This window comes from Triticum aestivum, chromosome 2B, assembly GCF_018294505.1.
Source record: "Triticum aestivum cultivar Chinese Spring chromosome 2B, IWGSC CS RefSeq v2.1, whole genome shotgun sequence".
Classification (NCBI taxonomy): domain Eukaryota; kingdom Viridiplantae; phylum Streptophyta; class Magnoliopsida; order Poales; family Poaceae; genus Triticum; species Triticum aestivum.
This window is the reverse complement of record NC_057798.1, coordinates 703,633,246-703,656,339: the sequence shown is the minus strand read 5'-3', so window position 1 is coordinate 703,656,339 and position 23,094 is coordinate 703,633,246. Positions and strand designations below refer to the sequence as shown.

The following is a 23,094-nucleotide window of genomic DNA, read 5'->3' as shown; positions in this document are numbered from 1 at the left end:
CTCACACCCCGCAGTCGAGTCAACAATCTGATCTATGCGAGGGAGAGGGGAGTGATCTTTTGGGTAGGCCCGATTGATATGCTTGAAATCAATGCACATACGAAGTGAATCATCCTTCTTAGGGACCATGACTACATTGGCACCACTCGGAGTGATAGATTTCACGGATGAACTCTGCTGCCAACAGTCGAGCCACTTCTTTGCCAATTGCTTTTCTCTTCTGCACGGCGGACCACCGAAGGTGCTCTTTGACGGGTTTTACCTTGGGGTCGACACGCAAACGGTGCTCAGCCAGTTCTCTTGGTACACCTGGCATGTCAGAGGGTTTCCATGCAAAGATGTCCCAGTTCTCACGGAGGAACTGGATGAGCGCTTCTTCCTATTTGTTGTCGAGTGTTATTGATATATGAGTCGGTGCAGCATTGGGATCAGTCGGGTGAATATGGGATCGGCTTCGTTTCACTGGTCGACTGAAATGCAGAGTCTGTAGCAGGCTTCTTGGCTCGAAGCAAATCACTCGGATCTGCACTCTTTTGATACTCTTGGAATTCAACCGCTGCCATCTGTGCATCGGCGATTTTGGAACCTTTCTGGAAACATTCCTCTGCCTTCTGCCAATTGCCAGTGACTGTGATCACATAACACGGTCAAGCCATGAAACGGGCATATGCTGGCCTCCCCAGAATGGCATGATAAGCAATCTGGAAATCCACGACTTCAAATGTCAACTTTTCTTTATGGTAATGCTTGGAATCACCGAAAACCATGTCAAGAGCGATCTGGCCGAGTGATTCTGCTTTCTTTCTGAGGATAACACCATGGAAGCTCATATTGCTCTCGCTAAGCTTGGACATCGGGATGCACATCCCCTTCAAGGTTTCAGCATACAGGATATTCTGACCGCTACCACCATCCATCAGCACTTTAGTTAGTCGAGTGCCATCGACCATTGGGTCGACCACCAGCGCTTGCCTCCCGGGGGTGGCTACACAAGCAGGAAGGTCTGACTGGTCGAATGTGATGGCTGTCTGGGACCATTTCAGGTACGTGGTCGTCGTCGCTGGAGCAACCATATTCACCTCTCTGTTGATAACCTTCAACCGACTCTTACTCTCAACATCAGCAAAAATCATGAGAGTGGAATTGACCTTGGGATAACCATCATCTTCCTCTTCGTCCTCATCTCTGTCAGACTCTTTCTCCTTCTCATTGGGTTATTTCTCTCAAAACTGTTGGATCAGGAGTCGACATTGTCGAGTGGTATGCTTTGGGTAAATCAGATTACCTTCTTCATCCTTCTTCGTGTGGATGTGACACGGCAAATCCAGCACATCATTTCCTGCTTGATCCTTTACCTTCTTAGGTGGCCAGGGCCCCTTAGGCTTTCCCTTAAACTTTCCTTGAGCCACTGCTGCATTCTCTCCGGGTGCCGCTGGTTCGGCCTTACGCTTCTGTTTCCGACTGGAGCCACCCCCACCGACCTCTTGGCCGACTGGTTTACTCTTCCCGCTACGGAGTCGATCCTCTTCTTCTCCGTTAGCATACCGGGTGGCTATCTCCATCATCCGGGTCAGAGTCATATCTCCAGTCCGACCGAATTTCAGAACTAACACTCGGTACTTGATGCCTTCCTTGAAAGCGCACACTGCCTAGTGCTATGATACATTCTCAACGGTGTGATGCAAAGTGGTCCACCTCTGAATGAATTCCCTCAAAGTCTCATTCGGCTTCTGCACACAATGCTGCAACTCGGGCAACCCTGTTGGTCGCTTGCACGTGCCCTCAAAAGTTCTTATGAACACTCGAGCTAACTCTTCCCAACTGTGTATACTGCCTGGAGTCAACTGAGTCAACCACGCTCGGGTCGACCCTTCCAACATAAGAGGGAGATGCGTCATCGCTATCTCATCGTTTCCGCCTCCAATCTGCACAGCCACTCGGTAATTAATCCTCAAGCCAGGTTTCGGGTTTGGATTCTCCAGTGAACTTACTAACTCCGGTTACCAACCTGAAGTTGGGAGGAATTATTGCTGCCCTGATGGCTCTGCTGAAACACTCTGGGCCCGAAACATGCAATCTGCTGCCACTCGGACGATCTCTGCCAAGATCTTCTCTATGTGCTCTCTTCCGGTCGACCAAGCCTTGAACGAGAATGGATCTCGCATCGAAGCCTGGCTCTCTTGGGTCGATCGGAGCCCTGTGCTCGCCACTGTGACAGCGCCTGTCATTGTTCTGCCGAGGCCCGTACGACGCACTCCTCGGAGGAGGCGTAGGCACTCGACGACGATTTTCGCGGTCGAACTGACGATCATACTGTCCACAGCCTTCACGCCGCGGGGGCGATCTCGGGCTATGGGCCGACTGGACCGTATCCGCTACTACGGATCTGCTGTGAATCCTATTCCGCGACTGAGACACTGCAGTGTTCTGCTCCCCCACTGCTCGGAGCAAGGCCCGGATCTGCATCAGCCCTCTGCCAGCCTCCGACTAGGAAGGCTGAATCGACTCTGCTATTCGGGCCGCAGCTGCGAGGTTCTGAATCGAAGTACGGTATACCTTAGGTGGAGGTGGAAAAAGTTGTCGTCGACTGGACTCGTGGATCTGTTCCTAAGCACGCTCGTCGAGAGCGCGCTGAAGGTTATCCAGTCGAGTGCGCTCAGCCAAATTGGCTAGGCGCACCTCCTCCAAGGCCCGAGCCTCAGGGGTTTCTCCAACAATGGGCGTGTGGAGTGCATCCATGTTGCAGCGATGAAGTTCTTCTCTCTGCTGCGAAGAGAGGGGTTCGGGTCGGTATTCCTCGTGGACACGTGACGGATCACCGCCACTGTCTTTGCCGTCCTCACGGCGAAAACCAGGCGGACTGTGGGGTCCGTCGACCATCAAGACTTCTGCCGCAGGGTCGCTGCTGTCTCATTCGGATGCGGTCTCCGCGGAGCCAGTCGACAGATCGAACAGGCCGTGGAGGGTTTCGTCAGGCTCGATTGCCGCGACTTGATGGGTGGCTGAACGCCGAGCCACCACATGCTTCACCTACCGCTGAAGCCGCGATCGACCGGATCGCTTGCGGCGGCGGACAGCGAGGAGGGAAGATACCATCGGAGCCGACTGACACTAGGTCGACGGCTGCCGAAGAAGGACGCCGCGAACGCACGCGCGGAAGTGCGTCGCCCCTCGGACAAGGAGCGCCTCAACGTCAAGCGGAGCTTCCTGAAGCCACGCCGAGTCGTCGGGGACGAAAACGAGTGCGCCGAGACGGATCTCCCGCCCCTCAGCCAACTTGCCACCGGAAACCATGATGATGATCGGAAAAACTTGCAACTTCACCAATAAGTCGCTAAGACACCTGCCCCAAGGTGGGCGCCAACTGTCGTGGTTCCATGACTGACAGTAGAAAGGGGGGTAGGTATGGAGAGGCAAGATCTTAGCTATGGCGAAGGTGTACACACGAGATTTACGAGTTCAGACCCTTCACGGTGGAAGTAACAACCCTACGTCTCGGTGCCCGGAGGCGGTCAATTGGATGATGTGTGTGATATAGGGTGGTGCGAACCCTTGTGCCAGAGGAGGGTGGCTTATATAGAGTTCGCCAAGACCTCTCCCGCCCTCCATTACAAGGGACTTAATATACATAAAGTGGTGGCGTTACTGATAACGCCAACCTTAAGTGCTATTAATGACCTTAAAGACTATGGGGTGAATGTGTGTCCGTTGCACGCTGAGTGACTCCTAGTCTTCGAGAGGTCGGGTGATTCTCTTGTTAGTCGAGTGACAGTAGGTAGGGAGACTTCCGAGTGACATGATGTTGAGTGGATTGCACTCGACACCTTTGACCGGGGGTCTCATGAAGTCTCTTGACCTTCTTGCCTTTTTGGATAGTGACCTTGGGCAGGACGTATAGGTCAGGCCTATGACCCTACCCTAGGTCTGTATCCTCATCAGTGGGCCCATTCTCCCCCTTAATTTTCAATTAAAACCCACCTTTATGTAAAAGCTTGTATCCTTTTGTAAGTATAGCATTATCCCCCTCCCCCGCGGGTCTCTCCCCCAACACGCAGTGCCCCCGCGCTCTCTGCCGCACCTGCCCGCGTATATGTCGTGTTCTGTTTTATAGGCTCTCACGTGTAACTCTCACCAGTACATGGGCTTATTTAGTGGAGGCACTGCAATACAAGCAGCCAAACTGAGCACACCGCACGAGCAGGGAGGAGGGTGTGACGTGGTAGCTATACATGCGGTGGCTTGGTCAGCGATGGTTGCACACCCGTCGTCGCCGCCGCCGGAAGTTTATCTCCTTTCCCTCTATCTCGCTAACACAAACCGTAATCTCTTCTCTCGTCGACTCCTACTCTACTCCAGCAACCACTTCCATTTCAAAGTCCAACTCCAAACTCCTCTTCCAAGCGGCGCTTGAGCTCGGCCGATCAGCCATGGCTTCCCACCCATCGTCGCCGCTGCCGGAACACCCTATATCACCCGCTCCCACCACCATAAGTGACCTCGGCGACGACCAGCTCCAAGAGATCTTCATCCGCCTTCCCGACCTCCCCAGCCTCGCCTCTGCCGCCTTCACCTGCCACGCCTTCCTCGGCGCTGTCCGCTCGTCCCGCGCCTTCCGCCGCCGCTTCATCGCGCTCCACGCGGCCCCGCTCCTCCCTCGATTCCTCTCACACACAATAACTGCCTTCCCATTCCGGGCCTTAGGGCGCCCCTCCGCCAGATTCACTCCCCTCCAAGACGATGACAGTTCCGAGTGGGTGGTCAATTTCTCCGATCCTTCGATTGCCTACAACGGCTCCATCGCCATCAAACACCGGAGCAGCAAGCAGGGAGTTTGGTACAACCCCCAAATGATGGCACTGTTTCTCCGGCCCAAGGAGCACCACGACATGCCCGATGGCACCATCCTTTGGTTCCACACATTCTCCTCCGAAGATGATCAGAGGCCCTCCCGTGTGGTATGTGCCCGTCACGACTACTCACGGCCTTGCGCACGCGTCGCTGTCTTCTCATCGGACACCCTGGAGTGGCAGCTTTTCCCGGAGATCGCGACGCTGCTGCCTCAGGGCTTCAGGAGCACAGCTAGCACCGTGCTGGATGGGTTTATATGTTGGCAATGCGAGTCCATTAACGGGATGGCTATCCGCGAGTACATTTTCGTGCTCAACACAGACACATATTAGTTCTCTCGAATGGATCTGCCGCTGCCCTTGAGAAAGGCACGTCAAACATTTCAGATTGGTCAGATCAACGATGGGAAGCTCTGTATCGTAAATGAGAAGGAATGCACGTTTAGCCTTTGGATCTGGACAGCCAGCGATGACGGTATCGAGAGATTTGTGTTGCACAAGACGTTCCCGTTGTACACTCGCTTTATGGATGTCACCAACTGTTCAGTGAAAGATACAATCTCAGTGCGGCTTATGACGGTTTTCAATGGCTTTTTGTACTTTGCAATTCGCCCATGGAGAAATTACGTGCATCAGTTCAAATCCCCTGAGTGGTTCCTGTCCTTGTCTCTGGAAACAGCGGAGCTGAAGCAGCATCTTAAAAATAGAAAGCGGCCTGTCTTCCCGGTCCATCCCTACTCGGTCTGGCCTCCTTTTATGAAATACATCTCGGTAAGGCAGCCTATTCTTGTGTGTGATCATGGTGCTAATTAAGGATTCCCTCTTATGTTTGGTCCATAAATTGTATCCAATGATGTATGATTATATTGCTATAAAGATATGCTATCGGTTTTAGTCAAAGTAACTCGTAGTATAGGACCTAGCAGTGTTATTCAACTCTTTGCCTTAATCTCTTGAACCCAAGAATGGATGTGTTTTTAATCATCGAATCTTAAACATTCATTTTCTTTTATTAAGTCTGAACACTTTTTCTATTCTTCAATAAATAAATATAATGTTAAGATTATTACAATTGGATAGAGGAGTTTGTGTCCTATAGATATTGCACTCTAGGAAAAACATATGTCGCCTTGTGTTTGTATCCAAAGATTTCTAGTTAGGGGTGTTTTTTCGTGAGGATTCTAATTAGGGGTGTTAAATCCAATTAAACATTCACCACTCATTAACTCCATAAAGTCTTACCATTATTTTTTTATTCCATTATGTTAGTTTGATTTGTAATTAAGACACTCAAATCTGATTAATAACCGTTGTTAATTACATCAAATCTTAACTTTTACTTTTTCAATTGCTTTCGTATTATAATAACAGTAGATTTTAAAGGTTCTAGATGGCAGTGGTGTATCAGTAATTTATCTCACTTTCATTGCTTCTGTAAAAGCTAGATAAAATGATTAGAATCGCCAGAATCTATTGCCTTGCACATATTTTCTCTGCACAAAAACTTGCATTTTTATTTACACGGAATTTCCTTTTTGTCATAGGAGGATTCAAAATCTGAGGTTACTGGAAACACTGTCGAAGATGGTTCTGAGATCACAGGAAAGGATTCGTCTGTCCTTATAAAAGCATTACGATCATATAAAGAAGCTTTGATCAAGGATGGCGACGCAAATGTTGCAGAGATAGAGGCCTTCTCCCTTTGCATTGACATTGAGGACGAGAAGAACTCACTTGTGAGGAAAATCATGGCTTTAGATGAACTGTTAAGAACTGTGAGAGATCGTGTCTTGAGGGCGGGTGCAGACCCTGAACTCGCAGACTGGGAATTCTACAGACAGAAGATCAAAACAGAGAGCTGGTGGAAAATGTGCAAGGGAAAGTTATGGAGAGGTTTCTGCGCTAGCTGAATAAGCCTATCCATCAGGAGCAAGTCAGTTTTTCTTGCATTGGTACTTCAGGTTTTAGGTTCTGTGATGATGGTGCCAGGTTTCTGAATAAACACTGATGGTTGTGACCATCATCAGTATTCGGTATGACTGGTTGGCAGGAGACTTTTTCTAGAAGTGCATTTATGTACGTTAGCTTTCGTCAGCTTATCTTTCCATTTTCTTTTAGAAGTGCATCTATGTGCGAGCGAGTTTGAAGATCATATTGAGGCGTGTGGCCATTCTCTGTTGCAAAATAACTGTAATATGGTAACTTCCTTAAATTTTCCTTACACCGTGATGCTTGTAATGTGAAATCATAACCGCGTTGCTTTTTTATACAAAATGACCAAAAGATTAATGTACTATCCACCTGCCGGCTGATTGTTGACAAAGATCGGCAGGGTCGAGAACCATTGGCTGAATGTGATCAAGCGGCCACACCTGCCAGCTGCTGCAACATAGGTGACGTGGCAATCTGACCGCAACATCAGTCATGTTGCAATCCGGCCGCAATATCAGTCATGTTGCAATTCTGAGCTGAACGAGCAGCTTGTCAGCCGCAAGCAGGACGGTGACCGCCAACCGTGTTGTGCGGCGCTGCTACAGGGCGACGAGGCGCTGCTTCTGCAACGTGGCCGCTGCTGTGGTCCGGATGGACACGACAACATGGCTTTGCAGTATCGGCGCCCATGCAGCAGCACACCGTCCCCAGGCACGGGCTTGCAGCGGCATGTCGTCCTCGAGCGTCGGCTGTAGCATCGAGTAGTTTGCGGTAGCACGCGCATAGCTGACAGCAGCATGCTTGTAGCAGTTGATGTTGGGTGCTTTGTGAAAACCTAACAGACATAGTCGATGTTAGGGTATTTTCAGGGGAAACTTATCAGGGGATTTTCCCTGAAAGTCTGTTAGATGAGAGAAATAGTGAACTGAGTTGTTTAAGCACACTAACCGATAGTGCTCACTCACATCACTAGTTTTTTTCCATTCGTTCCTCCGAAAAAAACTAGCAGCCAGTGACTCGAAAGAAAAATGAGTACATCCTTTCTGATAGATTTGATATAGTTCAAGAATTTAAAAAATATTCACGCATTAAAAAAAAGGGGATATTTCCTTTTTTTCCCTAATTTCCGCCGGGTCTCATCTTTACCCTTAAAAAAACAGTGCTCAAGTTTACCTCTCTTCCATCTGGTGCCCTATGGAAATACCCCTCAGTGCCGTTTTCATCCGTTCAAAGTGGTTTGACCATCAGATGGACGTTTTCTGGACATAGTTGCCCTTGTATGCATATGCCAATGACATGTGGGACCTACCCTTGGGAAAAAACCTCACTCTCTTACAAGTGGACCCCACCCTAGAAAGTCTCTCTCTCTCCTGACCTGTCGGGCCCACTTGTCAATGGCACATCCAGGCACGGTCATCACTGACGACCAAACCACATGGCGGAGTCTGCATGGCAGGCCACGGGAGCGGAGGATGAGGCTACCAGGGTGAACCCGGAGCTCGTGCGCATCCAGGGGACGCAAACAGGAGGTCGCGGGGTGGACGAAGGTGAGCTGGCGGCACCTAAGCTGCTGCAACAGCTGGGACGCGACGACGATGACTCTACAAGGCAACGGCGTGCAGGCTGAGAGGCTAATTAGCCTCCTGGAGATGCCAGGAGCACATTGACGAATCGAGCGACAACATCGCTCGGTGCAGGAGACGAAGACGGCGACGGTTTGGTTGATTTCAGCCTCGTAGATCAAACCCGTCGGTGGTGAGGTAGATGGCGTCCTCGCAGAGCTCTTGGACATGGTGGTTTGACAGGGCCTAGCCGGTGGCTACGCGGACGTTGAGTGGCATCTCTCGGAGACAGTCCTAGCACAAGCTTGAAGGCGACTGGCTACGTTGGTGGGCTGGGCTGGCTATATGGGCCGTCGGGAGGTAAGTTTCACTCTATCTTTTTTCTTCCTTTCGTTTTGTTTTCTTTATTTTCTTTACCAGGGGTAAAAATGTCCAAAAAACGTCCATCTGAAGGTCAAACCCCTTTGACCGGACGGAAACGACACGGAGGGGTATTTCTATAAGGGCACCGGAAGAGGGGCAAAGTTGAGACTATTTTTTTAGGGCTGAAGATGAGCACTAGTAGAAAAAGGATCTTATGTGAGACACATTACTCCCGGTTCGATTTTGGCCCGGTACTAATGGGACCATTAGTCCCGGTTCGAATGGCTATGCATTAGTGTCGGTTCATGTTGAACCTTTACTACCAGTTCGTGCCATGAACCGTGAAGGAAATATGCCCTAGAGGCAATAATAAAGTTATTATTTATTTCCTTATATCATGATAAATGTTTATTATTCATGCTAGAATTGTATTAACCGGAAACATGATACATGTGTGAATACATAGACAAACTTAAAGTCACTAGTATGCCTCTACTTGACTAGCTCATTAATCAAAGATGGTTATGTTTCCAAACCATAGACATGAGTTGTCATTTGATTAACGGGATCACATCATTAGGAGAATGATGTGATTGACACGACCCATTCCGTTAGCTTAGCACTTGATCGTTTAGTATGTTGCTATTGCTTTCTTCATGACTTATACATGTTCCTACAACTATGAGATTATGCAACTCCTGTTTACCGGAGGAACATTTTGTGTGCTACCAAACGTCACAACGTAACTGGGTGATTATAAAGGAGCTCTACAGGTGTCTCCAAAGGTACATGTTGAGTTCGCATATTTCGAGATTAGGTTTTGTCACTCCGATTGTCGGAGAGGTATCTCTGGGCCCTCTCGGTAATGCACATCACTATAAGCCTTGCAAGCAATGTAGCTAATGAGTTAGTTACGAAATGATGCATTACGTAATGAGTAAAGAGACTTGCCGCTAACGAGATTGAACTAGGTATTGAGATACCGACGATCAAATCTCGGACAAGTAACATACCGATGACAAAGGGAACAACGTATGTTGTTATGCGGTTTGATCGATAAAGATCTTCGTAGAATATGTAGGAGCCAATATGAGTATCCAGGTTCCGCTATTGGTTATTGATTGGAAACGGTTCTCGATCATGTCTACATAGTTCTCGAACCCGTAGGGTCCGCACGCTTAAGGTTTCGATGACAGTTATATTATGAGTTTATGAGTTTTGATGTACCGAAGTTTGTTCGGAGTCCCGAATGTGATTACGGACATGACGAGGAGTCTCGAAATGGTTGAGACATGAAGATTGATATATTGGAAGCCTATATTTGGATGTCGGAAGTGTTCCGGGTGAAATCGGGATTTTACCGGAGTACCGAGAGGTTACCGGAACCCCCCGGGGGCTTAATGGGCCTACATGGGCCTTAGTGGAGAAGAGGAGAGGAGGCAAGGGCTGGACCGCGCGCCCCTCCCCCCTAGTCTGAATAGGACAAGGAGAGGGGGGCGGCGCCCCCCTTTCCTTCCTCTCTCTCCCTCCTCTTTCCCCCTTCTCCTACTCCAACAAGGAAGGAGGGAGTCCTACTCCCGGTGGGAGTAGGACTCCCCTTGGCGCGCCCCCTCCCCCTTGCTCCTTTATATACGGGGGCATGGGGCACCTCTAGACACAACAATTGATCTCTTGATCTCTTAGCCATGTGCCGTGCCCCCCTCCACCATAGTCCTCCTCGATAATATTGTAGCGATGCTTAGGCGAAGCCCTGGGACGGTAGAACATCAAGATCGTCACCACGCCGTCATGCTGACGAAACTCTTCCCCGACATTCTGCTGGATCGGAGTACGGGGATCGTCATCGAGCTGAACGTGTGCTAGAACTCGGAGGTGTCGTAGTTTCAGTGCTTGATCGGTCGGGCCGTGAAGACGTACGACTACATCAAGCGCGTTGTTCTAACGCTTCCGCTTTCGGTCTACGAGGGTACGTGGACAACACTCTCCCCTCTCGTTGCTATGCATCACCATGATCTTGCGTGTGCGTAGGATTTTTTTTGTTGAAATTGCTACGTTCCCCAACAGTGGCATCTGAGCCTTGTTTTATGCGTAGATGTTATATGCACGAGTAGAACACAAGTGAGTTGTGCGTGATACAAGTCATACTGCTTACCATCATGTCATACTTTGGTTCGGCGATATTGTTGGATGAAGCGGCCCGGACCGACATTACGCGTACGCTTACGCGAGACTGGTTCTACCGACGTGCTTTGCACACAGGTGGCTGGCGGGTGTCTGTTTCTCCAACTTTAGTTGAACCGAGTGTGGCTACGCCCGGTCGTTGCGAAGGTTAAAACAACACTAACTTGACAAACTATCGTTGTGGTTTTGATGCGTAGGCAATGTTGAGGAACTCGGTAACTGGTAACTGCTCGATCGGCTTGGGAGTAAGGATTAATCGGTAAATCGGCCTATTAACTGGATTAACCGGTCGAACATTAATCGGTAGATTAAATAGGAATTTAGCAATGTATATTCAAAAAAAATTATGTATTGTACCACACTCCCATGCTCCTAGGCTAGCTATATGATATAGAAAAATATGGTACTATAGGTATATGAAAGATAAAAATCATAAACAAGATCACAAGAGGTAAAATTGTTAACCCGGATATAGGAAATAACAAATAATATGCATCTGACATATCAAGATTAATATGCAACCACACAGTACAGTATGCAATCCAACATGTATTATATAAATGGCAGCCACACAATATGCATCCACATGCAAAGATAAATAGCAGCCACACAAATAGGAAATACCGAATATAATTCATAATAAGGTTCACAAGACGAATAGGTAACAAGGTCCAAATAAGTTCAGCTATATAGATAGAAATAGCCAAATAAGTAACATGCTAACAAGGTTCGGCCACACACATAGAAATAGGTATCAAGGTAATAAGGATTAAGAACATAAGGTTCGGGCACACAAATAGCAAGCAAAATAAGTTTGCGACGAATGGCTCAAGGCTGCGGGGGCTCCTCCTCCTCATCATCATCTTTGGTTGCCATCACCCCATCATCATCGGACTCGTAATCAATATCATCCTCCTCCATATCTACCGCATGATCAGATTCATCATCATCATCCTCAACGTATTCTTCAACTTCATGGAGTTCTCTAACTCGTGCACTCCTACGAAGCTCTGTAGGTTCGCTTTCCCCTACTGCTTCATCAATGATGTTGTATGGCACCCCCGTAGTGGGATCAAACTCATCATCAATGTATGCCTCTTCACATATCCAATCTTGTGCTCGTGACGCATCTTCACCAAGAAGAACATCACTAGAAGAGGATAACTTCTTTCTTTTATCAATCATCCTTCCATTGAATTGGATATAAACTAGATTGTCCCTACGGGCCACATCTAGTTTATTTCTCCTCTTTGCATCTACCTACAAAATGAAAATGGAAGCCTCATTATTCAGATTTGACAAATTGTGAGAACAATATCCAGATTTGACTAATTGTTAGAAGTCTAAGAGTTACCATTTCAAAAGTGCTCCAATTTCTTTCGCATCTGGATGAACTTGTGGTCAAGTTGAGTATCCTTATGGCCATGTGTTGCAATGTAGGAGTTTGTAATCCATAAGTTGACCACCAATCAGCTACAATTTGAGACAAGTGAAATAACATGCAATCAGCCCATAATTTCAGAAATGTTATAATAAGTTTTTTTGCTTTGAGAACATGCTTACCGGCATCGAAATTGTTATTCTCCATTGCTTTCAATGCAGCCACCTTCCCAAACATACCCTCTTTCTTTTTAAACTTGGTGAAGTCAATGTTAAACACCTTATTTTGCTTGATGTCATCATCATAATAAAATGTCTCCATGACTTCCATAAGCGCAGCCACTACCTCCACATCTGTAAAGATGCTCGGGTCAGCATAACTATATTTGGGATTCAAGATGTATGCTGCCATGTGCAATGGAGAATCCAGCCTCCCACTCATCTTGGTATTCATGGCATTAGTGATCACCAAATAGTCTTTTTCTAAATTTTCAACAGCAACCTTGATTTCCCTTTTTGCACTTATTAGTTCTCCATACATAGAAGCCATAGATGGACCATCCCCATCAGCCAACCGAAGCACCTTCACCAATGGCTCAAAAACCTTGCAAGGTAACATAAAAATGATCAAATGAGTCATATAAGCACGTGCAAACAGCCCCACCATTAGAAATGCACAAGTTACAACTACAACTATGACTACTTGACAAGATGCAAACAGCCCCAATGTAGAAATACATAGATGCGAACACCCCAACATATGACTAGATGCAAACAACCCCCATAAACATACCTTGATGCAAAGTGATACATTTTTCCAAAAGCCCCTACTCATTATTGTGGCGTTGGCCGCCTTTCCTTTCACCGTTTTCGTGTGCTTGCATGCTTCCCATTCATCACTACAAACCATTGCCCTTAGTTCTTTCTTTTTAGAAACCAAACTTTGCAACGTAAGAAATGCCGAAGCAAATCGTGTCACCCCCGGTCTAACAATGTCTCTTTTTTCGTGAAAGACCTCATCAAGGACAATGTTTTATGATGTGCATAAAGAAAAATTGTCATTTGCTTAGCTTTGATGATTGTAGGGCCAAATTGCTTCAGCTTCCCAATTGCTTCTACCATCAAATTGAGGGTGTGAGTTGCACATGAGCTCCAAAAGATTTTTGGCCATTTTCCTTTCAGCATCTCCTTTGCTCCCATGTTGTTGGAAGCATTGTCTGTGACCACTTGCACAACATTTTCAGCACCTACAAGATGGAAAATCTCAAAATCAGGACCTACAACATTATGAAAATCAATGAATGAAAGTAAACTTGAGACTTCAAGAATCATACCAATTTTCTCAATGCACTCAACTACATAATTGAAGATGTATAGACTTGTGTGTGCATCAGCCGACGCCTCCTTTGATTCAAGAAAGGCGGTCCCTAACTTGCAATGCACGCACAAATTCATTATACTTCTTCTTTTCTTGTCGGTCCAAGCATCGGTCATGATAGAGCACCCGGTTTCCACCCTCTCAAGCTCATGTGGCTTCATCAAATCCTTTGTTCTTTCCACCTCTTGCAGCAACATCTTCTCTCGGAGCATATATTGGGAAGGTGGCTTCCATTTAGGACCAAATCGACCAAGGGCTTCACAAAACTGCTTGAAGTCATCATCATTGACAGCATTGAAAGGAATATTTTTCTTGTACATCCATCTAGCCAAATATTGCCCTACCATGTAAGCTTTCTCCTTGTCAATTGCATCATTTATGTTCTGCTGGAACTTCTTCAATGGGATGGAAGGATCAATTGGCATCACATATTTATCAATAGGCCCTGACTTGCGAGCTTCACCTTCTCCAATTGCATGAAGCTCTTCCTCGTTATTGTCATCATCAACTTGAATGACAACCTCAGCACGTACTTCTTCATCATGTTTTTCTTTCAGCTTCTTCTTCTTTTGTGGTGCCTCATAAGCATCCTTACACCTTTTCTGCTGATCTGGTGTGGCTACATTGCAACTTGTCACGCTTCCCTTTACCTGCCCAATATGTTGCTTCATCCTATTGACGCCTCCACCCATCTCCTTTCCACACAACTTGCACTTCACTCGTTGTAGATCTAAAGGATTGATCAAGGTTGCAAACTCCCACCCCATGTCATCTGAATTTCTTTTGAGAGTATGAGAACTTGCACCGGTAGAGGCAACCGTAGACCCCTACAAATATATTGAATGAGCAAACATAATAAGTATCAATGAGCGATCTGTAGTATTAAATAATTAATCTACAGTCTACAGATCATACCATAGAAAATCAGATTTGTTAAGACTTTTGAGTATGTTACAGTAGCATAAGAAATCCCAGCTAGACAACTATTGCACGTACAGATCCGCCCAAAATTAATATAACCTACACCTAACTTGCTAAACAACGAGTTTTTAATGTACAGATCATCCCACAATTAATATTTAATATACCCTAAGCAGAATATCCATGGATTATTAGTGCATTGCTATAATTGGAGTGCTTCTGCATTAACATTTTAACCAATACATCAATTATTACTATAATAGATAGGCATACATCAAGCCATCCATCCGTCTACTAATTTATTGTAATTGGCGTGAATCTGTGAATGTCCACAGAATTTAGTTGGAACAACCCATCCATCTACTAATCTTAAGTAGTTACATACTTACATTACAACTACTCCCCAAATAGATCATCACGACTCATACTGTCATACATATTGATCAGTGATCACACTCACACATCTCAATGTATGGCTGTATGAAATTGGAAATTGAATTAAAGATGTATCAGACCACAACGGCTACAGAGGCTGAGAGGGGAAGAAGATGTTACCTTGCTCACTGGTGAAGCCATGGAGGAGCAGGTCGGCAGCGAAGGGAGCAGGCAGTCGGGAGCAGATGGCAACCAGCTACTGGGACGAGAGATTGGGAGGAGCCCACGGGTGAAGGAGTCCAGCCGATGGATGGGAAGGAGGAGCAGGTAGGCTAGCGGCGGGGCTACTGCAGCATGCAGCGGCGGAGCTACTCGTCCGGGCGCCGGCGAGGACCTGCCAGCCGCCAGCCAGATCGGGGCTGGATGGGAAAAGGAGTGGGAGGGGCGGCAGGAGCCAAAACCTAGCTAATTTAGGAGCCGGAGGGGGCTGAGCGGGCCAAAATATTGGGCTTTTGCTTCCAACAGTTAACTGGTCATGGCAACTAATCGGTCTGACAACCGATTACTCGGCCTGACAGACCAGTTAATTGGCTTGGGCAGTTAACACCACGAATAGGCACTATTCGAGTCGGCCACCTAGGGAGTAGCGATTAACTGGCCCGTTAACTGATTTAATCGCCGATCTCTTGAACAGTGTGTGTAGGTAAGAACGGTTCTTGCTCAGCCCGTAGCAGCCACGTAAAATTTGCAACAACAAAGTAGAGGACGTCTAACTTGTTTTTGCAGGGCATGTTGGGTTGTGATATGGTCAAGACGTGATGCTATATTTTATTGTATGAGATGATCATGTTTTGTAACCGAAGTTATCGGCAACTGGCAGGAGCCATATGGTTGTCGCTTTATTGTATGAAATGCAAACACCCTGTAATTGCTTTACTTTATCACTAAGCGGTAGCGATAGTCGTAGAAGCAATAGATGGCGTAACGACAACGATGCTACGATGGAGATCAAGGTGTTGCGCTGTTGACAATGGTGATCACGACGGTGCTTCGGAGATGGAGATCACAAGCATAAGATGATGATGGCCATATCATATCACTTATATTGATTGCATGTGATGTTTATCCTTTATGCATCTTATCTTGCTTTGATTGACGGTAGCATTTTAAGATGATCTCTAACTAATTATCAAGAAGTGTTCTACCTGAGTATGCACCGTTGCGAAAGTTCTTCGTGCTGAGGCTCTACATTCAAATACAACGGGTGCAAAATAGTTGCACACGCGGAATACTCAGGTTAAACTTGACGAGCCTAGCATATACAGATGTGGCCTCGGAACACGGATACCGAAAGGTCGAACGTGAATCATATAGTAGATATGATCAACATAGTGATGTTCACCATTGAAAACTACTCCATCTCATGTGATGACCGGACATGGTTTAGTTGATTTGGATCACGTGATCACTTAGATGACTAGAGAGATGTCTGTCTAAGTGGGAGTTCTTTAGTAATGTGATTAATTGAACTTAAATTTATCATGAACTTAGTACCTGATAGTATTTTGCTTATCTATGTTTGTTGTAGATAGATGGCTCGTGCTATTGTTTCGTTGAATTTTAATGTGTTCCTTGAGAAAGCTAAGTTGAAATATGATGGTAGCAATTACATGGACTGGTTCCGTAACTTGAGGATTATCCTCATTGCTGCACAGAAGAATTACGTCCTCGAAGCACCGCTGGGTGCCAGGCCTGCTGCAGATGCAACTGACGACGTTAAGAACATCTGGCAGAGCAAAGCTGATGACTACTCGATAGTTCAGTGTGCCATGCTTTACGGCTTAGAACCGGGACTTCAATGATGTTTTGAACGTCATGGAGCATATGAGATGTTCTAGGAGTTGAAGTTAATATTTCAAGCAAATGCCCGGACTGAGAGATATGAAGTCTCCAATAAGTTCTATAGCTGTAAGATGGAGGAGAATAGTTCTATCAGTGAACATATACTCAAAATGTCTGGGTATAATAATCACTTGATTCAACTGGGAGTTAATCTTCCTAATGATAGTGTCATTGACAGAATTCTTCAATCACTGCCACCAAGCTACAAGAGCTTCGTGATGAACTATAATATGCAAGGGATGGACAAGACTGTTCCCGAGCTCTTCGCAATGCTAAAGGCTGCGGAGGTAGAAATCAAGAAGGAGCATCAAGTGTTGATGGTCAATAAGACCACCAGTTTCAAGAAAAAGGGTAAAGGGAAGAAGAAGGGGAACTTCAAGAAAAACAGCAAACAAGTTGCTGCTCAAGAGAAGAAACCCAAATCTGGTCCTAAGCCTGAGACTGAGTGCTTCTACTGCAAGCAGACTGGACACTGGAAGTGGAACTGCCCCAAGTATTTGGCGGATAAGAAGGATGGCAAGGTGAACAATTGTATATGTGATATACATGTTATTAATGTGTACCTTACTAATGCTCCCAGTAGCACCTGGGTATTTGATACTGGTTCTGTTGCTAATATTTGCAACTCGAAACAGGGACTATGGATTAAGCGAAGATTGGCTAAGGACGAGGTGATGATGCGCGTGGGAAATGGTTCCAAAGTCGATGTGATCGCAGTCGGCACGCTACCTCTACATCTACCTTTGGGATTAGTTTTAGACCTGAATATTTGTTATTTGGTGCCAGCATTAAGCATGAACATTATATCTCGATCTTGTTTGATGCGAGACGGTTATTTATTTAAATCTGAGAATAATGGTTGTTCTATTTATATGAGTAATATCTTTTATGGTCATGCACCCATGAAGAGTGGTCTATTTTTATTAAATCTCGATAGTAGTGACACACATATTCATAATGTTGAAACCAAAAGATGTAGAGTTGATAATGATAGTGCAACTTATTTGTGGCACTGCCGTTTAGGTTATATTGGTGTAAAGCGCATGAAGAAACTCCATACTGATGGACTTTTGGAATCACCCAATTATGAATCACTTGGTACTTGCGAACCATGCCTCATGGGCAAGATGACTAAAACGCTGTTCTCCAGAACTATGGAGCGAGCAACTGATTTGTTGGAAATCATACATACTGATGTATGTGGTTCAATGAATATTGAAGCTCACGGCGGGTATCATTATTTTCTGACCTTCACAAGATGATTTGAGCAGATATGAGTATATCTACTTAATGAAGCACAAGTCTGAAACATTTGAAAAGTTCAAAGAATTTCAGAGTGAAGTGGAGAATCATCGTAACAAGAAAATAAAGTTTCTGTGATTTGATCGCGGAGACAAATATTTGAGTTACGAGTTTGGTCTTCAATTAAAACAATGTGGAATAGTTTCACAAACTCATGCCACCTAGAACACCACAGCTTAATGGTGTGTCCGAACGTCATAACCGTACTTTATTGGATATAGTGCAATCTATGATGTCTCTTACCGATTTACCACTATCGTTTTGGAGTTATGCATTAGAGACAACTGCATTCACTTTAAATAGGCACCATAAAAATCCGTTGAGACGACGCCTTATGAACTGTGGTTTGGGAAGAAACCAAAGTTGTCATTTCATAAAAGTTTGTGGCTACGATGCTTATGTGAAAAAAATTAACCTAATAAGCTCAAACCCAAATCGGATATGTGCATCATCATAGGATACCCAAAAGGAGACTGTTGGGTACACCTTCTATCACAGATCCAGAGGCAAGATATTCGTTGCTAAAAGTGGATCCTTTCTAGAGAAGGAGTTTCTCTAGAAAGAAGTGAGTGGGAGGAAAGTAGAACTTGATGAGGTAATTGTACCTTCTCCCTTATTGGAAAGTAGTTCATCACAGAAATCAGTTCCAGTGATTCCTACACCAATTAGTGAGGAAGTTAATGATGATGATCATGAAACTTCAGATCAAGTTGCTACCAAATCTCGTAGGTCATCCAGAGTAAAGATCCGCACCAGAGTGGTACGGTAATCCTATTCTGAAGTCATGTTACTAGACCATGATGAACCTATGAACTATGAGGAAGCGATGATGACCCCAGATTCCGCGAAATGCCTTGAGGCCATGAAATCTGAGATGGGATCCATGTATGAGAACAAAGTGTGGACTTTGGTTGTCTTGCCCGATGATCGGCAAGCCATAGAAAATAAATGGATCTTCAAAGAGGAAGACGGACACTGATAGTAGTGTTACTATCTACAAAGCTCGACTTGTTGCGAAAGGTTTTCGACAAGTTCAAAGGTGTTGAATACAATGAGATTTTCTCACTCGTAACGATGATTAAGTCTGTCCGAATCATGTTAGCAATTGTCACATTTTATGAAATCTGGCAAATGGATGTCAAAAACTGCATTCCTGAATGGATTTCTGGAAGAAGAGTTGTATATGATGCAACCAGAAGGTTTTGTCGATCCGAAAGGTGCTAACAAAATGTACAAGCTCCAGCGATCCATCAATGGACTGGTGCAAGCATCTCGGAGTTGGAATATACGCTTTGCTGAGTTGATCAAAGCATATGGTTTTATACAGACTTTTGGAAAGGCTGTATTTACAAGAAAGTGAGTGGGAGCACTACAGCCTTTCTGATAAGTATATGTGAATGACATATTATTGATCGGAAATGATGTAGAATTTTCTGGAAAGCATAAAGGAGTGTTTGAAAGGAGTTTTTTCAAAGAAAGACCTCAGTCAAGCTACTTACATATTGAGCATCAAGATCTATTGAGATAGATCAAGACGCTTGATAAGATTTTCAATTAGTACATACCTTGACAAGGTTTTGAAGTAGTTCAAAATGGAATAGTCAAAGAAAGAGTTCTTGCCTGTGATGCAAAGGTGTGAAGTTGAGTAAGACTCAAATCCCGACCATGGCAGAAAATAGAAAGAGAATGAAAAGTCATTCCCTATGCCTCAGTCATAGGTTCTATAAAGTATGCTATGATGTGTACCAGACCTATTGTATACCTTGCTCTGAGTTTGGCAAGGGAGTACAATTTGGATCTAGGAGTAGATCATTGGACAGCGGTCAAGAATATCCTTAGTGAGGACTAAGGAAATACTTCCCGATTATGGAGGTGATAAAAGATCCCGTAATAAAGAGTTACATTGGTGCAAGCTTTTACACCGATCCAGATGACTCTAAGTCTCAATCTGGATACATATTGAAAGTGGGAGCAATTAGCTAAAGTAGCTCAGTGCAGAGCATTGTAGACATAGAATATTTTGCAAAATACATACGGCTCTGAATGTGACAGACCCGTTGACTAAACTTCTCTCACAAGCAAAACATGATCATACCTTAGTACTCTTTGGGTGTTAATCACATAGCAATGTGAACTAGATTATTGACTCTAGTAAACCCTTTGGGTGTTGATCACATGACGATGTGAACTATGGGTATTAATCACATATAGATGTGAATATTGGTGTTGAATCACATGGCGATGTGAACTAGATTATTGACTCTAGTGCAAGTGGGAGACTGAAGGAAATATGCCCTAGAGGCAATAATAAAGTTATTATTTATTTCCTTATATCATGATAAATGTTTATTATTCATGCTAGAATTGTATTAACCGGAAACATGATACATGTGTGAATACATAGACAGACTTAAAGTCACTAGTATGCCTCTACTTGACTAGCTCATTAATCAAAGATGGTTATGTTTCCTAACCATAGACATGAGTTGTCATTTGATTAACGGGATCACATCATTAGGAGAATGATGTGATTGACATGACCCATTCCATCAGCTTAGCACTTGATCGTTTAGTATGTTGCTATTGCTTTCTTCATGACTTATACATGTTCCTACAACTATGAGATTATGCAACTCCCGTTTATCGGAGGAACACTTTGTGTGCTACCAAACGTCACAATGTAACTGGGTCATTATAAAGGAGCTCTATAGGTGTCTCCAAAGGTACATGTTGCGTTGGCGTATTTCGAGATTAGGTTTTGTCACTCCGATTGTCGGAGAGGTATCTCTGGGCCCTCTCGGTAATGCACATCACTATAAGCCTTGCAAGCAATGTAGCTAATGAGTTAGTTACAGAATGATGCATTACGTAATGAGTAAAGACACTTTCCGGTAACGAGATTGAACTAGGTATTGAGATACCGACGATCAAATCTCGGACAAGTAACATACCGATGACAAAGGGAACACTGTATGTTGTTATGCGGTTTGACCGATAAAGATCTTCATAGAATATGTAGGAGCTAATATGAGCATCCAGGTTCCACTATTGGTTATTGATCGGAAACGTTTCTCGATCATGTCTACATAGTTCTCGAACCCGTAGGGTCCGCACGCTTAAGGTTTCGATGACAGTTATATTATGAGTTTACGAGTTTTGATGTACCTAAGTTTTTTCGGAGTCCCAAATGTGATTACGGACATGACGAGGAGTCTCAAAATGGTCGGGACATGAAGATTGATATATTGGAAGCCTATATTTGGATGTCGGAAGTGTTCCGGGTGAAATCAGTATTTTACTGGAGTACTAGGAGGTTACCGGAACCCCCCGGGGCTTAATGGGCCTACATGGGCCTTAGTGTAGAAGAGGAGAGGAGGCAAGGGCTGGACCGCCCCCCTTTCCTTCCTCTCTCTTCCTCCTCTTTCCCCCTTCTCCTACTCCAACAAGGAAGGACGGAGTCCTACTCCCGGTGGGAGTAGGACTCCCCTTGGCGCGCCCCCTCCTAGGCCGGCCGCCCCCTCCCCCTTGCTCCTTTATATACGGGGGCAGGGAGGCACCTCTAGACACAACAATTGATCTCTTGATCTCTTAGCCGTGTGCGGTGCCCCCCTCTGCTATGTCTTGAGCTTGCGTTGGTTTTCCTTGAAGAGGAAAGGGTGAAGCAGCAGAGTAGCGTAAGTATTTCCCTCGGTTTTTGAGAACCAAGGTATCAATCCAGTAGGAGGCTCCTCAAAAGTCCCACGCACCTACACAAACAAACCAAGAACTCGCAACCAACGCAATAAAGGGGTTGTCAATCCTTCACGGCCACTTGCGAAAGTGAGATCTGATAGAGATAGTATGATAAGATAAATATATTTTTGGTATTTTATAATATAGATGCAAAAAGTAAAGATGCAAATAAAAGTAGATTGGAAGCAAATATGATAAGAGATAGACCCGGGGGCCATAAGTTTCACTAGAGGCTTCTCTCGAGATAGCATAAGTATTACGGTGGGTGAACAGATTACTGTCGAGCAATTGATAGAAAAGCGAATAATTATGAGGTTATCTAGGCATGATCATGTATATAGGCATCACGTCCGCAACAAGTAGACCGACTCCTGCCTGCATCTCCTACTATTACTCCACACATCGACCGACTCCTGCATGCATCTAGAGTATTAAGTTCACAAAGAACAGAGTAACGCATTAATCAAGATGACATGATGTAGAGGGATAAACTCATGCAATATTATCTAAACCCCATCTTGTTATCCTCGATGGCACAATACAATACGTGCCTTGCAACCCTTTCTGTCACTGGGTAAGGACACCGCAAGATTGAACCCAAAGCTAAGCACTTCTCCCATGGCAAGAAAGATCAATCTAGTAGGCCAAACCAAACTGATAATTTGAAGAGACTTGCAAAGATAACTCAATCATACATAAAAGAATTCAGAGAAGATTCAAATATTATTCATATATAAACTTGATCATAAACCCACAATTCATCGGATCTTGACAAACACACCGCAAAAAGAGATTACATCAAATAGATCTCCACAAGAGAGAGGGAGAACATTGTATTGAGATCCAAAAAGAGAGAAGAAGCCATCTAGCTAATAACTATGGACCCGTAGGTCTGTGGTAAACTACTCACAACTCATCGGAAGGGCTATGGTGTTGATGTAGAAGCCCTCCGTGGTCAATTCCCCCTCGGGCAGAGTGCCGGCGAAGGCTCCAAGATGAGATCTCGCGGATACAGAAGGTTACGGCGGTGGAAATTGTGTTTCGGGTGCTCCCTGGATGTTTTCGGGGTACGTAGGCTTATATAGGAGGAAGAAGTACGTCGGTGGACGCCCGAGGGGCCCACGAGACAGGGGGCGCACCCTATAGGAGGGGGGCGCCCTCCTATCTCGTGACCACCTCGGTTGCTTCTTGACTTGCACTCCAAGTCCTCTGGATCACG

At 45.2% G+C, this 23,094-nt stretch overlaps 2 protein-coding genes across 2 annotated transcripts; one reads left to right on the top strand and one right to left on the bottom strand.

The window, feature by feature from the left end:
• Nucleotides 1-4,218: 4,218 nt before the first annotated feature.
• Nucleotides 4,219-7,014, top strand: LOC123042199 (uncharacterized). Its single transcript, XM_044464703.1, has 2 exons — nt 4,219-5,618; nt 6,392-7,014. Exons 1-2 carry the CDS (start codon nt 5,190-5,192, stop codon nt 6,755-6,757), a joined length of 795 nt encoding a protein of 264 aa, XP_044320638.1. The 5' UTR covers nt 4,219-5,189; the 3' UTR covers nt 6,758-7,014.
• A 4,699-nt stretch (nt 7,015-11,713) lies between these two features.
• On the bottom strand, nt 11,714-12,311 carry LOC123042198 (nucleolin-like). Its single transcript, XM_044464702.1, has 2 exons — nt 12,240-12,311; nt 11,714-12,145 (listed from the first exon to the last, which is right to left on the bottom strand). The coding sequence occupies exons 1-2, from the start codon at nt 12,309-12,311 to the stop codon at nt 11,714-11,716; spliced, it is 504 nt and encodes a 167-aa protein (XP_044320637.1).
• Between the last annotated feature and the right edge of the window lie 10,783 nt (nt 12,312-23,094).

Bases quoted from the DNA above. Each gene is read 5' to 3' on its own strand.
- LOC123042199 (XM_044464703.1), top strand. From the start codon at position 5,190: ATGGATCTGCCGCTGCCCTTGAGAAAGGCACGTCAAACATTTCAGATT. The intron at 5,619-6,391 runs GTAAGGCAGCCT...TTTTTGTCATAG, and splicing joins CTTTTATGAAATACATCTCG to GAGGATTCAAAATCTGAGGT.
- LOC123042198 (XM_044464702.1), bottom strand. From the start codon at position 12,311: ATGGCCATAAGGATACTCAACTTGACCACAAGTTCATCCAGATGCGAA. The intron at 12,146-12,239 runs GTAACTCTTAGA...TTCATTTTGTAG, and splicing joins ATTGGAGCACTTTTGAAATG to GTAGATGCAAAGAGGAGAAA.